The sequence below is a fragment of the Mobula hypostoma genome, chromosome 10 (genome assembly GCF_963921235.1).
Source record: "Mobula hypostoma chromosome 10, sMobHyp1.1, whole genome shotgun sequence".
NCBI lineage: Eukaryota > Metazoa > Chordata > Chondrichthyes > Myliobatiformes > Myliobatidae > Mobula > Mobula hypostoma.
The window spans coordinates 105,368,745-105,386,862 of NC_086106.1; the positions used below are offsets into that span (position 1 = coordinate 105,368,745).

Sequence of the window (18,118 nt, forward strand, 5' to 3'; positions counted from 1 at the left end):
CTGAAGACATTGAACTGAGCGTAAGGAAGATTTAGCTCATCTGGGAGAGAGGCAGCAATGTTGGCAGCTTCATTGTATTTAGCTTTGAAGCCTGCAATGGTGTGCAGACCTTAGTTTTTTGAATATAGTTTTTTGAGGTTGTAAACAGCATAATAAATAAGTGCAAATAAGTTGATGCGGTTGTTTGGGGTTTCAAAATGTGTTTCAAATGGTATCACCCAAAAATTGAAAGTAATATATTGCTGTAAATTGAGAACAGGGTGATGGCAGAGAACCAGTTTTAATGTACAGTTAAATTTCAGATTGGGATTCTGTAATACAAGGATAAGTCCTGGGATCCATGCTATTGACAATCTAGGTCAATAATTTGGATGAGGGAATCGACTGAAACATATTCAAGTTTTTTTGATGATACAAAGCTAAAGTCCTGATGAAGTGTCTTGGCCCGAAACAGCAACTGTTTATTCATTTCTATAGATGCTGCCTGACCTGCTGAGTGCCTTTAGCATTTTGTGTGTGTGTTGCTCTGGATTTTCAGTATCTGCAGAATCTCTTGGTCTAAGTGATAGAGTAGGTTGTAGGGAGAATGTAGAGGGGCTTCAATGGAGTACATATAGGCTAGATGAATGGACAAGCAATTGACAAATAGAATCTAAGATGGGAAAATGTGAGGTGATCCAATTAAATAAATAAATAGAATGGTGGAATATTTTTAAATAGTGAGAAAATGAAAGCAATTAATATTCAGAGGAAACTAAATATCTTTTGTGTGCAAATCACTGTAAGTTAACTAGCAAGTTAATCAGGGAATTAGGAAGATAAATAGTAGATTGGCCTTTATTACAAGAGAATTTGAATATAAAAAATAGAGACTTCTTGCTCTATTATGTAACTCCCTGCCAAAACTTCATCAGGAACATTGTATGCAAACATGGCTTTGCTATTAGGGTGAGTTCGGTGAATTATTTGTAATTGGAGGAGTGCAGTGAAGATTGAGCATATTCATTAGATAAATAAGGGCCCAACAGGTATTGGGGTGCTAGGTTTGTCAGATAAGGAGACAATAAGCAATCTAAAATTATACTCTTTTGAATTTAGAAATATGTGAGGAAATCTCTTTTAAATTCTTATAGGCTGAGCAGAGGTGATGTTTCCTATCCCTGGCTGTAGATAAGGCATTGGTCATGTAGAGGAGAAATAAGGGGGCGGAATCTCCAATCAGTATTCATTTTTTAAAAAAATTTAGTCCAAAAGGTTTCTGGGGCTTATTTGCTCAGTATAAAGATGAAGACTGATAGATTTTTTTTGCTTTTACTGTAATGGAATTAAGTATATGGTGTTAGTGAGGGGATCTTGTCCAATGAGAGAAAGGGTACGAGGCGGCTGCCTCTATGTATCTCCTTATGTTCCATTTTCGCACTTTATTCCATCTTTTTTAGATAGCAGCTATCAATCCATCAATTGAATTGAAAGTGATTGTTCTTTTTCTCCAAGAACTCACACATTTATGAACACTTTCACATGCGTTGCGACCAATGGGTGGACGTCGAATTTGAACATCTCTTTGAAAGCAGTCCTCCCACCGCCAGGCGGCGGTGCGCCCGACACCTGGAATGGAGGAGTTTGTTCCGACAGTAAATGCAGTCCTCCCACCGTTAGGTGGCATTTGACCGACCGTCCGCACCCCTCGGGATGACTGGCGCATGTGCAGTGAGGGGACCCTCCGTCTCCTAGTGATGGCGGCGGCTGTGGAGAAGACAGAGGCTGGGAACGAGGCGGAGGCGACGTGCTCTCAGGCGCAGTCCGCCGAGACGCTGAAGCTCTCCGACATCTTCGAGAACGGCTGGAGGCTGCACGATGAGGTGGAGAGCAGCAACGAGTCGTCCAACTCGGAGAGCTTTCAGCGCAAGGTGCGGCGGGGGATGGAGCTGCTGGAACAGGCCACTCGGATGGTGAACCAGCTGGATCTGTTCAGGTAACTAGAGCCCCAGCCCGACCTGCGCGACGAAGGCGACCGTCCCTCAAACCGTGCGCAGCCGTCTCCCACCAGCAGTCAGTGAGTGTTGTCGCCGAAAGGGGAGCGGTCCCCATAGGTGACAGTTGTGGAAGCCTTTGTGATCAGAAGGATTGGGCATTTAATCCCTTTAACGCTGTAACCACTGAAGACCCCCCACCTGCAGACTTTGGACAACCCTTTCTGCTCGATATATTGAGCGAGAATATATCCACCGTGACTGGATGTATCTTAAGGGTACTTGAAGAATATAGGTGTCTTGGGACAGGTAGTCACACGTAAGGACCACAGTGATATCGAGTTCTGGTGTTTAGAGTCATACAGGATAGAAATAGGGTTTTCACCCTATCGTCCACGCTGACAAACACCTGTTTGTACTAATTCCATTTTATTCTCGCAAACTGTCGTCCTTTCAACCCCCACCCACCACTCACCTGTTCAGGCGTGGGAAACCAATTTGCAGTAGCATTTAGCCTATCGTCCTAAGCACTTGGAGGAAACCCTGGGTCAGGGAGATGGTGCAGATTCAACACAGAGCACTGGAGGTCAGGACTGAACTTGGTCTCTGCTGCTGTGACACAGCATTTTCTCTATCTATGCCGCGCCAAATGTGAACATTCAATTGTGATTTAACTTTAACTTGGCCTACTTGATATAATGGTGATTCCTCACAGAATTGTGGAAACGTGACTTTACCTTCACAAATTGTGCTTTGGTCAATATTTAGACCTATACATGGTCGATTAAAGTGACTAATAAAGGAAAAAATGGTAACGCTAAAGTCACAAGTAGATGATGGACAGGTGATGGCCGCAGTAGAGGCTTCAAGATGGTGTGTGGCCTCCTGGCTGCCAGGGTCAAGGATATGGTTGCTACTGTTGAGGAGGAGGTTTCAGAGCCTGAAGACACACACACAATATTTCAAGAATAGCTTCTCCTCCTCCATCAACTTTCTGAATGGGCAATGAATCCATGAACACTACCTCACCTTTCTAAGCTGTCTTTTTGTATTAAGTTTATATATAATGTTGTAATTTATAGTTTTTATTATGTGTTGCAATATGGTGGTGCTGCAAAACAACAAATTTCATGACATATACCAGTGATATTAAACATAATTCTGATTCCGACCTATTTCTGGGAATCAGTAGCCTGTTTCTACTCAAAATGGAGAAAGAAGAATTGCGCAAAAAATCTTGGAGTTATCTTTAAAGAGCTTGACAAAAGCTCGATATAAGTAGTTTGGGAGTGCACCACCTCCCAAACTACCTACCTGCCCAACGCATCAAGCATCTCCTATCTTATGTTGGACAGAGTTAGCAGGGTTTCCCAACCTGGGGTCCAAGGACCCCTCAATTAATGGTAAGGCTCCATGGCATAAAAAATGTTGGGACCCCCCCCCCCCCCCGGGTTTTCAGGTCCTGCATTGGTCTTGTCTGCCCAGCCCATTTGCAAAATGGAACAGGAACAGTCATCCTCCAAGAAAATGGCTTTCAAAATATAATTTATGTGCAAATATAGCAACAAATGTACACATGGCTTAGTTGCATGCAAAAGCAGATATAAGGTACAATGTTTTATATAGTATTGACTTAAATGTGAAATTAGATAACTTGATACTAATTTGATTTTTTTTTTAGATTTGTTTTTGTTCTATTGCAGTCGAAATGAAGAATTGGAAGAAATTGCCACTCCAGATGTTAAGTACCTGTTGCTGCCTGTGTTACTAGGAGCTCTTACAATGAAACTAGGGAATTCTGCAAAGCGGCTTGAGCATATACAAAAGGCCCAAGTCTATTACATGGACTTCTTGCAACGTTGCAAAGATTATAATGTAATGACATTTGAGTTCCCCAAAATAATGGAAAATAAAGAAGAAAGTAACAAAGCAGGTGCTGATTCCAGTAGACTGACAGTTTCAAGTCAATCCAGTTTAATCTCCATGGCAGTAAAAAGACAGGCTAAAATTGAAAGGTACTGCTTTAATATTATTTTGTTCTTTAGTATTAATCTTGGACCAAATGAATGATTGTGGCAACGTGTGTTGAAATACACAACGTAATTTACTTTGTAAATTCATCCCAACCAGGTATAACTTGAAGAAAGAAACTGAAGCCAAATTAAAAGAGATTAAATCTATTATTTGCAGTGGAAAAGCAGATGATGAGCAGACAAGGAAATTTTATCTATTGAATTTACAGAAATGGATAAGCACAAGTCTGGAAGAGATTGAAAGCATAAATCAAGAAATAGAAATTTTGAAACGAATGGGGGAAAATAAACAAGTAAGTGTTTGGTTCACCATTTGGCTTCAGGCTGAAGTAAGTGTAAGGAGTGAGGAATAAGTGTTTTCAGAACAAAAATATTCTCTGGGCGTAGCCTGGTCCCCTCAGATTTAAAACTCTGTCTATTCAAACTCCTGCTGTACAAGGTATTAACAGTTTGCTGAATAAAGCCTCATCTTTGGGAACTCTGCTTTCAGAGTCCCAAGCTCAAAACCTAAAATTGACAACTATGCCTTTAGCTTCGTGGGCCCAAGCTAATGGCTCCCTCATTCACCTCTAATTATCTTTTCTTAAAGTGCTCCTCAAATTTCCCTCCATGTGGCCCAATGTTGGATTTTGTCTAATAATACATCTGTCTTTGGACATTTTGTTATATTAAAGACTCAATGTGAATGTAAGTAATTGTGCCCGCCTCTGTAAGGAGTTTATACTTTCTCCCATGACCGCATGGGTTTCCTCTGGGTGCTCTGGTTTCCTCCCATAGTCCAAAGGCATACTGGCTGATAGGTTAATTGTTCTTTGTAAACTTTCCCATGATTAGGCTAGGGTTCAATTGGATGTTGCTGGGCGGTGCAGTTTGAAGGGCCAAAAGGGCCTATTCTGTGCTGTTTCTCAATAAATAGATAAAGTAAGTACACCTGGAGTTCAACTCAGTAGTGTAATTGTACCTGGTAGACAAGTAGATCTCCAATTTTACTGCTGGTGTGTTTACAAAATTCATTGTTCTTTTGAAGTGATGGTTCCATGTTCTCAACTATATTTTTACTCCTCAGTACAAAATTCGTACATTTCCAGTAACTTTCCATCTTCAGTTTAGCATCAATATTTTTCAATATCTGATGAAGTAGGCTTGTTCCATTCTGGTCTCGTGCTGGAAAGTGGCCATTTCATAATGTAGTATGAATTCAATTATTTGCATTGACATAACTGAGATGGGGAAATTGGTGAAGCCCTGTTAGATATATGTCAGGGTTTTGGTAAAACATAGCAGATATAAAAAATTTTAGTACTTCTTAAAATGTAGAAAATAATAGCAATATACTTATACTTTTCTAACTTTTGATTTTTTTTCTGCATGCCAGTAAGAGATCCATGACTAAACATCTATGACTAAAATTAATGTTTATTGAGATGTAATGAAATAAAGCAATTTTACAAGACAGAGGTAAAGAATGCATCTGGTACAGACACCTTAAAATAAAACTGTTATCTATTATGCTCCCCATAAATTTGAATACTTAGCTTCCAAGCATTTCCAGAAACATTCTTTTAAAGGCTAGCTTTGAATCTGTTTCTCATTTCTTGTACAATATTCTTGTATTTTTTTTATAATTATTTCTTGTATAATTCTTGTATATAAACTTGATATTGCCATTTGAGTGCTGACTGATAGCCTATCAATACTGAACTTACTGTTTCTATTGAATCAAGAGTAAATACTAGGAAAACAAGAACTATAAGAGCACCTTGTTATACCTGTTCTTGAAAACTAAGCGTTAATTTTAAAAGTAATATAAAATCAATTCATTGTCGAGCTAGTTTTTATAATACTGTCTTTAAATTTCTTTAAAAGAAATATATCAGCATTTAAGTGAAAGTTTAAAGTATTGTGAACATTTTAATGCAAACACAGTTCATGAATTTAATGTTTTAGCTACATACACTCAGTATGTGCACCTGCTTGTTAATGTAAATCAGCCAATCATATGGCAGCAGTTGACTGTATAAAAGTTTGCAGACATGGTCAAGGGGTTCAGTTATTCAGAGCAAACCTCAATGGGGAAGAAACGTGATTGAAGTGACTTTGACCATGGAATATTTGTTGATGTCATATGGGGTTGTTTCAGTGTCTCAGAAACCGCTAATCTCCCAGGATTTCTGCAGTCTGTAGAATTTACAGAGAATGGTGTGAGAAACAAAAAAATATCCAGCGAGTGGCCTGTGGGAGAAAATGCCTTGTTAATGAGAGATCAGAGGAGAATGGCCAGACTGGTTCAAGCTGACAAGCAAGTGACAATAACTCAAGTAACCAGTGGTGTGCAGAAGAGCATCTCTGAACGCACAACACATGGAACCTTGAAGTGGATAGGCTACTGCAACAGACCACACCGGGTTTTACTCATGTATCTAATAAAATGGTCACTGAGTGTATATGAATTATTAATAAGATTTAATAAGTTCATATTTCAGTGAATATTGTAATGTGATGGTCATTTCTTCCCACCCCCATTCAGCCTCAGGCTACTCGACCACAGAGACCCCCAATGCAACCTTTTATCCTTACTCGGAATGCAGCTGAAGCCAAGTAAGTCGAAGAAGAATACTATTAAAAATCCTGTCTGTACTAAATTCTGTCACTTAAATATCTACAGTTTACTGAAGATCTTTGTGTTACTTCTGCTTGTTCTGATTTTCGAATTGACATTTTCCCCAAAAGATTACTATATGCTGTGATATAACAACTCCAGTGTTATTCCTACACCTCAGCAGAGTGTCCTTTTTTTGACATATTATCAACCTATTAGGTTTGTTTGGGTGGCGAAAAATAAAGTCTTCGTCAATCTTTACCCATATATATGCCCCAAATTGTGTATCCTGCTTGTCCTGATGTAGTCAAGTTACACCAAATAAATGCATATACATAAGCAGACATGGTGAAAACCAGCTCTAAATTTGTATCTCCAATTTTGCTGATAAATCAAAATTGGGAATTTTGCCAAAAGTAAATATTAGAAAATGCATAGAGAGGTCAGTGAAATGGTCAGATTGATAATAATATTAACTTGCAGGTGATAATGCCTTTCCAAATGTATTTTTAGGAGGAGAAACAAGGAACTAAACTATGGACTCGATAAAACCACGTAGCTACGCATTAAGAACTTGGAGTTCAAAAACCTAATTTCATGACAGTGCAGTGACCCTTTTGGAATTTTTTTAAATTGGGCGTGATTTGAAAAACTATGTAAAGATGTTCGAAACATTGAACGGTTTATACTTAGAATGCATACAGTTTTCATTGCTACAATCATTGAACTCAGAACAATTACAGGGCATATTTTTCTGAGTGTTCCAGAAAAAGAATATACGTATACACTTGAGAAATCAATGCTATTTCTTATCCTTGCAAGCGGAGCAAGTGTTACACCTGCCCCTACACCTCCTCCCTCACTATCATTCAGGGCCCGAAACAGTCCTTCCAGGTGAGGCGACAATTCACCTGTGTGTCTATTAGGGTCATATACTGTGTCAGATGCTCCCAGTGTGGCCACCTGTATATTGGTGAGACCTGACATAGATTGGGAGACTGCTTCGTTGAGCACCTAAGCTCCATCTGCCAGAAAAAGCGGGATCTCCCAGTGGCCACCCATTTTAATTCCATTTTCCATTCCCATTCCGATATACCTATCCATGGCCTCCTCCACAGTCATGATGAGGCCACACTTAAGTTGGAGGAACAGAACTTTATGTTCCATTTGGGTAGCCTCCAACCTGATGGCATGAGGGTCAATTTCTCGAACTTCTGGTAATGCTCCCCACCCCCTCTCCTTTACCATTTCCTATCCCACTTTCTCTCTCTCACCTTCTCTCCTTGCTTGCTCCTCACCTCCCTCTAGTGCTCCTCCCCTCTTTTCTTTCTTCCACAGCCTTCTGTCTCTTTCACCAATCAGCTTCCCAGCTCTTCACTTCATTCCTCCCCCTCCAGGTTTCACCTATCATCTTGAGTTTCTCTCTCCCCTCTCCCCACCTTTTAAATCTACTCCTCAGCTTTTTATCTCCCCAGTCCTGCCGAAGGGTTTGGGCTGGAAATGTCAACTGCACCTTTTTTCTATATATGCTGCCTGGCCGCCTGAGTTCCTCCAACATTTTGTGTGCATTGCTATTTCTGTTGGAGCTTGTGACAAAGTGAAGATTTGCCATAAGCTTTTGTGAAAAGATATATACTTTATAAATTATAATCTGGTTTGCTATTGCAATTTGAGAAGCACTTTTTCCTGCTGTTTTATATTCAAGGATCTTATTTCCTTTTGGTATTGGTAAAAAAGTGAATGCATTGCATGGGTGGGAATTGAAATGAAGACCATTTTATCATTTGGGGAAGACTAAATAAATTAATCTGATGCAGAACAAGACATGGAGCCTTTGAGAAATGGCTAGATAATGGGTTTAGTTTGAGATTGTTCCAAAAATAGGTTCAAGTAGGCTACCATCTTTTAGAAATGGCACTAATGAGAAGGTAGCATTTTTAGATGCTCTTTAAATTATAGATTTTTCATTCTTTTCCATCTTAGAAGTTTTCATTTTTCAGGTATTGAAATGTAGAAAGTAAGAGTAGACTAGTCAGCTCTTCAGAACTGCTCCACTATTCAATATGATCATAGTTGGTCAACCAAATTCAGTATGGGTTCCTGCTTTTTCTCCTATACCTGTGGCCCTAAGAACAACATCTTAATTCCTTTTTGAATCTATTTAATAATTTGGCTTCAATTGCCTTTTGTGGTAGAGAATTCACTGGTGAAGATATGTCTCCTCACCTCATTCCTACTACATTACTTACCCCTTATCCTTAAACTGTCAAACCAGGGTCTGGATTCCTCCCCCATCAGGTACACCCTGCTTTTGGTCTGTGGACTCTTGATGGGATTTTGTAGCTTTTTATAACATTCCCTTCTTCCAAAATCTACCAAATATGGCTGAATCTTATTCCATTTGTTAATCTTCCCAGGAATCAGTCTAACAAACTTTTTTTGCACTCCCTCCATACAGGAACATTGTTCCTCAGATAAAGCAACCAAAACTGCACATGGTGTTCAAAGTGGAATCTTACTAAAGCAGTGTATATTTGCAGCAAGATACCCTGCTCCTTTACTTGAACCCTCTTGCTATGTAGCCCAATGTACAACATGCTACATAATAGCCTTCTGTACCTTCATGCTTATTTGCATAAACCGGTGGGCAAAGACACCTAGATCTTATTGCACTTGTCCCATTCCCAATCAGAAAATAATCTGCTTTCATTTTGCTGCCAAAGTGGATAAGCGCAACCTTTACTTCCCTGCCCACCTTTGCTTTCTGCAGGGATGGCTCCCTCTCTGATTCCCTCGACCATTCGTACCTCCCCACTAATCTGCCTCCTGGCACTTATCCCTGAAAGTGGCCAAAGTACTTGTACCTGTCCAGTCACCTCCCTCACCTCCATTCAAAGCCACAAACAATCCTTCCAGATGAGGTAACGCTTCACCCGTGAGCCTGCTGAGGTCATCTGTTGTGTCCGGTACTCCCAATGCAGCCTCCTGTACATTGATGAGACCAGTTGTAAATGGGGGGAGCACTTTGTCGATCACTGCCATTCCATCGATCACAACCGGAACTTTCTGGTGGCCAGAAGTTTTAATTCTGATTCCCATTCAGACATGTCAGTCCATGGCCTCCTCTTGTCTCACAATGTGGCCACCTTCAAGGTGAAAGAGCAACACTTCCAACCTGAAGGTATGAATATCAGTCTCTCCTTTCTGGTTTAAAAAAAAAATTCCCTCCCTCCCCCCTTCGATTCCTCACTCTGGTTTCTTACCTTTCCTCACCTGCCCCTGAGTTCTGTGCTCCTTCCCTTTCTCCTATGATCCACTCTCATATTCGGATTCCTTCTTCTCTGATCCTTTATCTTTCCCGCCCTCCTGGCTTCACCTGTCACTTAGCCAGCCTCCTTCCTCTCCCCTATCTTTTTATTCTGGCGTCTTCTGCCTTCCTTTCCAGTCCTGTCTTGGCCCAAAATGTCAACTTTTTTTTTCCCATTTCCATGGATGCTGCCTGACCTCCAGATTTTCTTTCTGTTGCTTTATAGATCATCTGCTCTCTTTCTCATTCTGTCCAAAGCACACTAATCTCTTCAGCTCACATACCCACCAAGATTTGTGACTTCTGCAGACTTGGATTTATTACATTTAATTTCTTCATCTAAATGACTAATATATTTTGTGTATATCCTGGCACTGATTCCTGAGATGCCTGCCAGCTGGAAAAATACCCATTTATTCCTGCACTTTTTGTTTTCTCTTTGCCAATTGATGAATGAGAAGTTACCAGCTGCATAAGTGTACTTAAAATAATTTATATCATTAAGTCCCATTCTAGCTAGACATTGGAATTTGATATTTTAAACATCTTGATGTAATTTCTTTCTAGAGTGTTTGGTCTTGGTTATCCAAGTCTTCCTACCATGACAGTTGATGATTGGTATGAGCAACATAAGAAGCATGGTGCTCTCCCTGATCAGGGAATTCCAAGAAGTCATCCAGGTAGGAATACTTTCTTCGAAGTAGTTGCTTTTAATTTATTCTGTGTATTTTTTATTACATATCCATAATCTTTTAGTGTAGTGTATTTGCTAAAACATTAACTCCTTGAGTGAGTAATGGTATTCAAAAGAGATTGATTCATTCACCTTTGCCTGTATTGCTGAAGTTACTTAGAATATGATATTCATTATGGAGAATTCAGAAAGAACCTTCCCCATCCTTTGTCAGTAAGAAACATGCAAATAGTCAAAAAAAAAAAATTGGCTTTGAAACGTTACCACCAGTTAATGGCATTCAAATGTTAATGTTAAAATAGAGTAATACAACATTGAAGCAGGTCCTTCAGCTAACAGGATGCTCATCTAAGCGACTTCCATGTTTGGCCCATATCTCTCTCTCTCCACCCAACTGCCCCAAAACATTTCCTATCCATGTACCTATCCGAGCGTCTTTTAAATGGTGTTAATGTACCTACCTCAACTGCTTCCTGAGGCTTTTTTGTAATACACACCACCCTCTGCATGAAGAAATTGCCCATCAGGCTCCTTTTAAATCTTTCCCTTCTCACCTTTAGACTTATGCCTTCTAGTTTTCGATTCCTGTTTTCCCAGGCTTAGGCTCACTGCAGCAACTCACCAAGACTTAATTATTAACAATCTCTCTCTCTGAATCATTAGCAAAGTAAATATGTTACTTTGTTATTCATCTAGAAGTACAGTGGGAAGTGGTCTTTATCAATAATGTCATTTTCCATTTGATTCTCTTTAATGTTAAATATACTGAGTTCATCTAACTCAATTGTACCCATTGATTGCAGAGAACTTTAAAGTGCAATTCTGCTGCTATTTGGAAACCATTACCAAAACAATTGGATATTGCATTTGCAGAATTTTCTTAATGCAAATTAAATCTTTGCAGCATTCTTTAGTTTAATATTTTTCTGCCCTGCTCACGTTCCCAAGAGAAATTATTTACAGTTGGGATTTCCTGCTGATTGGGCTTGTTTACGTGAATTTCAAAATAAATTTCCTGAATTTCTTGTGTCCAAGGAGATGTAAATTTTGATTATTTTTAAATTACTGAGCTACAGATATGTGTACTTGGAACAAAATAGAAAGCAAAAGATTTAAAACTATCTTCTGTAGTTAAAAACGAGTTACTGCCAGGTGGTGGAATGGTACTGACTTAAATGTTTATACTTTGTGACCCTTTCTCAGCTACAGAATGAAGAATTCCAAGTTACCATTCTTACATATGATTACTATTTTTAAACAAGATTATCAAGGAAACTATTCCAAAATTTTGTAGGATAATGCCATTTGGTGTTCACTATGGAAATTAGATTGTGCAGTCACTCTGGGTCTGGGGAAAGAAATAGATGCATTAATTGGTTCAATGTGCACTTGAGACACCTTCGAACATGAAGCATGAATTAATATTCCCAGAGTGAATTTCCTATCACATTTTCCAAATGACTGTCAATTTCCTTTCTAAAATTTAAGACTCCAAGAATTTAAAAATGAGCAGTGTCAATATTCTGCAGTTTATTTGTGTGCTGTCTAAATCAGCCATTTTGCAGTGCACTTAGCAGACTGCAGTCCAATAGAGCTGAAGTTTTAACAGGTGCAGTATAATGGACTAAATCTTATTGATTCATGTCTACTGCTGGAATTGCTGCCAATAGCCACTCCTTGCACATAATTGCCTTCTCCAAACATTAGACCCAAACTCCAGTGTTATGGCCTCTGCAGACCCAGAGCCTCTAATGAGACAGTAAGAAAGCTCTGTACCCTCAAGATATGAAAGCTTTGACAGCTGATAGTCCCCTCTTCCTCTTTGACTGTTAAACCTATGAGTAATTTTGAAAAACTTGTTTGTATCTCTAGTATTGAGAATTAAAATTTTAAATGCTCCTTTTTGGGGGGAAAAAATGAAAATTAACTAAAATTATTCATTCGAAATTTTACACCTTTATGCTTTATCTTTAACAGTTGCTGTAAACCATTGAAATTCAGTCTTGTTTCTGATTAGTTGGCACAGGATCCAGCTGTTGATATCCTCAGCACAAATGTTTTGGGATCATGGCAGGCTCTGCCTTTTGGAATCTACGTGGTGCCATCTATGCATATATACCCAAAGAGTAGTAAGTCTGGAGGTCATTGTAAAAATAAATAAGGACAAGTGTATACAGAAATAATAAAATTACAACCATTTTGTAAGTGAGGCACCCCTTACCTGGGAGACATCTAAGATCAACAAGCATGGACATGATAGGTGAACCAGTATTAGTGCTAATTAGGACATGGGTAGGATAGTGTGAACAGCTTCATGTTTATGGAGCTCAGATCAAAGGAAGCTGGCCAGGTGTGCACTGGAGTAATCAAGTAGCAAGTTTCAGATTGAATGAAATATCATGTCTTGTGCTATAGATTTCCATAATTTAATTATTTTATTTCTGTAACTGAAAATCACTTGAAGGCCATTTTTGAACAATTCTTTTTAAGTTTTTAAACAAGGTGAATTGTTTTGCTGCTCTAAGGTAAAATTACAAACTTAAAGAGGCAGTAGGCAATGGGGATGAAATGAGAGAGAAGAAAAAAGAAAAAAATAATGTTCATATTCTAGGCAGACCATATGCTCTTGCTAAGGACCTTGCTCCCTTAATGATTAAACCTGCCGGGTTTTAGTAATATCACACATTTCCAACCTGAATATTGGAAATTACCTACCTCATTAAACTTCTTCCCTGAGTTTGTTCAGTCTTCTGAATGCTCTCTGACTTCCATGCCTTGATTCTTAATTCCATAAACATTTTCCAATATATTTAGATCTGTGTCCAGTTCTGGTTGCCTCACTATAGGAAAGATGTGGAAGCATTGGAAAGGGTACAGAGATTTACCAGGATGCTCAAGCAACACACATAAAAGTTGCTGGTGAACGCAGCAGGCCAGGCAGCATCTCTAGGAAGAGGTGCAGTCAGGACGAAGGGTCTCGGCCTGAAACGTCGACTGCACCTCTTCCTTGAGATGCTGCCTGGCCTGCTGCGTTCACCAGCAACTTTTATGTGCGTTGCTTGAATTTCCAGCATCTGCAGAATTCCTGTTGTTTGCGTTTACCAGGATGCTGCCTGGTTTAGAGAGTATGCATTATGATCAGAGATTAAGGGAGCTAGGGCTTTACTATTTGGAGATGAGAGGAGACATAATAGAGGTGTACAAGATATTAAGAGGAATAGATAGAGTGGATAGCCAGCGCCTCTTCCCTAGGGCACCACTGCTCAATACAAGAGGACATGGCTTTAAGGTAAGGGGTGGGAAGTTCAAGGGGGATATTAGAGGAAGGTTTTTTACTCAGTGGTTGGTATGTGGAATGCACTGCCTGAGTCAGTGGTGGAGGCAGATACACTAGTGAAGGTTAAGAGACTACTAGACAGGCATATGGAGGAATTTAAGGTGGGGGGTTATATGGGAGGCAGGGTTTGAGGGTCGGCACAACACTGAGGGCCAAAGGGCCTGTAATGTGCTTACTTATTCTATGTTCTATGAGGGACCACCAGACTATTCTAGTGTTCTGGAGCTTTGCAGGGCTTCTGAAATCCGTAGTCCAACTTCAAAATACTTTCTTCACTGACCAAAGAGGACCTTAGATTAATATATCATCTGTCAGTACTGCCCAGAAATGTCAAATTGGATTTTATGCTTAACTTCCAAAAATGGGCACAATAAAGAAGCAGCTATCCTAATATCCATCCATAAATTATTCTGTGTCATATAATGATTAAGGGCAGGAATCATTTTTTTTCCCCCTCAGTCCAATGACACTTGTATATTCTTACTCATTTAAACCAATTAATTCAATCCAGGAAAAGGAAGAACGTGTAAGCTTCTCATTGGTATACACCTCAGAGCCACAGCATCTGTTTCATAACCTTTTATGCTATTGGCCTGCTGAAGATGTTTAATTGGTAGATTTCAGTTAACATGGAAGCTTTCTTCTAGCTGATCAGGAAAATCAAGAACAGGAAGTTGAAAATGATAGCGAGGCAGATGATGAACAGGCCCTGAGAATGGCACGTGAAAAGGACGACTGGAAGGATACACACAGACGTGGATATGGCAACAGGCAGAACATGGGTTAGTTGTTCTACCTGGGCTACACTTCAAGAATCACCGCTCATCCTGGAGCCATTGAAAGTGTACTGAGAGTTGGAACCTGCAACATATCAAGATAGATGTATCAACCATGCAGTGTGTGTCCCTCTCTGTCTGTGAGGTCATCATTGGTTTCTGAGTTGTCAACAATTACATTGTTGGTAGTGCCTTTTCACAAAAAAAAAATCAGTGGCCATATTGTGAAGTTTGGCTCAAAGCAAAGTGAGGCACTTGTTGCAAATGCCATTTAAAACTTGCATTTTTGGAGTGTGGTATGGTGATAAATGTGATGAGCACTGGGAGTGAGAAAAGGTGTTTGAGTGTACAAATGTATAGCTACCACTGACTATCAAACATAAGCAATTGACTTGGGAGTTGCAATTAAATGTAATTATAGTAACATTTCTGAATTTAGTATTAAGCAGCATCTGGCAATCTCAATCTAAAACTCTTGTACGTTATTCCCATTCTCCAAATCAGGAGTTCAGAGTCTTCTGCCAGCTTTCTTACAAACTGTAAACATGACTTTTTGAGGTGTGTTTAATCCCTAGTTTTTGACATCTGAATTCCTGTGATCTGTGCAAATGTTTAGTATCATAGCAAATGTTTTCCCTGCTTCATGACCCTTAGTTTAAAAAGAAACTGTTTTCCTATGTTATGAACTGCAAGTTGCCAAATAAAGAAAACCTTAAGTCTCTGGTGGTCTCTTATTAACCATGTTATTTTCCTGTTTTCTTTGCTTACACAGAAACAAAAATATTCCTTTCCTTAAGATTTATTATACTTGTGCTATGACCATCAGGAATTTAAAAATCTTGAAATATTATATGAGGAAGAGCTAGTAAGTTTTCAGATGACACTAAAGCAGATGGTATCATAGACAGAGAAAAGGAGTATCTAGGAATTGCTGGGTTGGAGGGAAGAGGAATGGCAAATGAAATTTCATTCATATAGTGTTACATTTTGGAAGGGCAAATCAAGATAGGACTTTTGCATGAATAGAATGGTCCTAAGTATTGCTGTAGAACAGAGGGGCTTATAGGTTCTTAGTTCCCTTAAAAGTGCAGTCTAAGTAGACAGCAATGAAGCAGGCTTTTGGCACATTGGCCTTCATCAGGCAGAGCACTGAATATTGAAGTTGAGAGATCATACTTTAGTGAGGCCACACAGCATATTGTGTTTAGTTTTGGTCACCCAATTATATGAAAGATGTGATAAATGAGAAAGAGTACAAAAAAAGATTTAAAAAGTTATTGCCAGGGCTCATGGCAGTGAGTTGTCAGAAGAGGTTAGGTATGTTGGGAGTGTAGGAGACTGAGGAGCAGTCTCATAGAGGTATATAAAATAATAAGGGACAGTGATAGCATGAGTAGTTTTTTTTTTCCAGGGTTGGAGAATCAAAAGCTAGACAACATAGTTTTAAGGTTAGAGTGAAAAGGTTTAGTAAAAACCTGAGAAGCAGCGATTTTTACACAGCAGGTGTAGGTAAATGGAACCTGCTGTTAGAGGAAGTAGGTGGTACAGGTACAGTACATGCATTTAAGTATGTGGACAGGTAAATGGATAACAAGTTCTTCGGAGGGATAAGCGATCAGCTTGAATATCCATTTTGGTCAGCGTGGACACTGAGTTGAAGGGCCTTTTTCCACACTGTGCAACTCTAACTCTAGTGTGAAGGTGAAAATCAGAAATATAAATGTTTCTGTTTACGATGGGGAGTTTAGGAGATTTAATTAGTAGATTTTAAATTGCTCTCATTCTATCTGAACTGGAGATTTGGGGGGGGGGGGCGGAATACCCTGTAAAGCAATAATGGAAAAGTAAAAGTAAGCAATTAGACAAAAAGATGGCAGATGAAATATCAGGTGAGCAAAAGTTATTGACGGAAGTTGTAGAAAAGAGATAATATTACTTTAACTACGTGCAACTGGTAGGTGCATAAAGGAATACTGTGCTGCTTTAAGATGCTCAAGTAACTATGTAGGTCCCCTAAGCATGAAGTCAAATGGGATGTTGTCAATATTAAGAGGTGTGGTGGGGTTTAAGGTCTGGAAGTAAGTTAGCTTTGACAAGATCATACAAAGATTTCTGAGAGCTCTTTTGGAGTCCTGTGTGCAGCTTTAGTCTCTGCATCTAAGGGTATACTTGGAATGAAAAAGAATTGTTCTGTAAATTGCAAATGAGCGAGTCAGAGCCATCTTCAATATAATTTAGAAGAATGAGGAGTGATGTCATTAAGAACTACAGGATTATTTCCTTCTCTGGTTGAGTCTAGAGCTTCCTGGGTTAGGGACTCGGCTATTTCCAGTTAGGAAATTGTGATATTAAAATTCTTTTGTGGGGAAAGCCAAGATCATGAGCATCATGGAAGGAAATTTGAAGACTGATCATGAAAAGGAAATGTAAATGAGCAGTATATCTAGAAATTGATCAGCACTCTCAGCTGTGGTCTTCTGGCAGCAGGCCAATAATTATTTTGACAGGACTTGCCAGTGGGAACTGCTGTAGGACATTATACACTGCTAAATAGATTATCCACACTAAAGAGCTCATCCTTACACGTTCAGCCATTGCAAAATCTGAGAATCAGGTGTGATTGGAATTAGGTGCATAGGATTGCCATGGAAGGAAGCCAAGGATCAGAAATGAGAAGGGAAATTTTGACTAAAAAAAAAGCAGAATAGCCTGAGGAAGACTTTAAAAATTATTTCCAGGTGTAAATATTTTACAACCTGATAGGCTTCAAGAGAGTTAGATTGATCTTGAGAAGTAAATTTGCATAAGTAATTTCACTGAGTTCTATAAAATGATGAAAACACTAAATTATGCATAAACTGACCAATTACTTCAATAAGATTGGGGATGGTTAATGATCATGGATATAAGCAAAACATGAAATAGATTTGATCAACATACATCAAAGTTGCTAGTGATAGATTTGATGCTTGATGACTCTTTCCCTGGAGACTTGCTGAGTTTCTGATATTCAGAGCCAATTGATATAAAGAAGTAACCCTTTAACTAACATTTAGATAGATACCTATGGACATCAAACTATTTTCATTATCTAATACTATACCTTCCCCTTTGCTTTTGATATTGAAATCAATGAGTCATGAGTCCATTCAGTAAGATGGTGGTGCACTAAGTAAAGGTCAACAGTAGGGTGAACTGACAAATTGGACTTGGCAAATCTGTTAGATTGGAACATTTAGCAATGCCTATTTGAAAGTTCCAGGCCACATATTTCATTCCTTTCATCTGGTTTGGCTTCCTGATCTCAAATTGTCAATATTGTTAGGTACCATATAGTTCTTGTGCTACCAGAACAAAAAGCTCATCTTTTCCATATCTTGTTCATATTTTGCTTTAGAC

The 18,118-nt window shown here is 39.1% G+C and overlaps 1 protein-coding gene across 1 annotated transcript; it reads left to right on the plus strand.

The window, feature by feature from the left end:
• The first annotated feature begins 1,691 nt into the window (after positions 1 to 1,691).
• igbp1 (immunoglobulin (CD79A) binding protein 1) lies at positions 1,692 to 15,455 on the plus strand. Its single transcript, XM_063060978.1, has 6 exons — positions 1,692 to 1,975; positions 3,677 to 3,988; positions 4,104 to 4,299; positions 6,534 to 6,604; positions 10,480 to 10,592; positions 14,591 to 15,455. The coding sequence occupies exons 1-6, from the start codon at positions 1,704 to 1,706 to the stop codon at positions 14,728 to 14,730; spliced, it is 1,104 nt and encodes a 367-aa protein (XP_062917048.1). The 5' UTR covers positions 1,692 to 1,703; the 3' UTR covers positions 14,731 to 15,455.
• Positions 15,456 to 18,118: the final 2,663 nt, after the last annotated feature.

Excerpts from the sequence above, each read along its gene's own strand:
- igbp1 (XM_063060978.1), top strand. The coding sequence starts at position 1,704 with ATGTGCAGTGAGGGGACCCTCCGTCTCCTAGTGATGGCGGCGGCTGTG. Across the intron at positions 6,605-10,479 it reads CGGAATGCAGCTGAAGCCAA|AGTGTTTGGTCTTGGTTATC; the intron begins GTAAGTCGAAGA and ends ATTTCTTTCTAG. Across the intron at positions 10,593-14,590 it reads AATTCCAAGAAGTCATCCAG|CTGATCAGGAAAATCAAGAA; the intron begins GTAGGAATACTT and ends GCTTTCTTCTAG.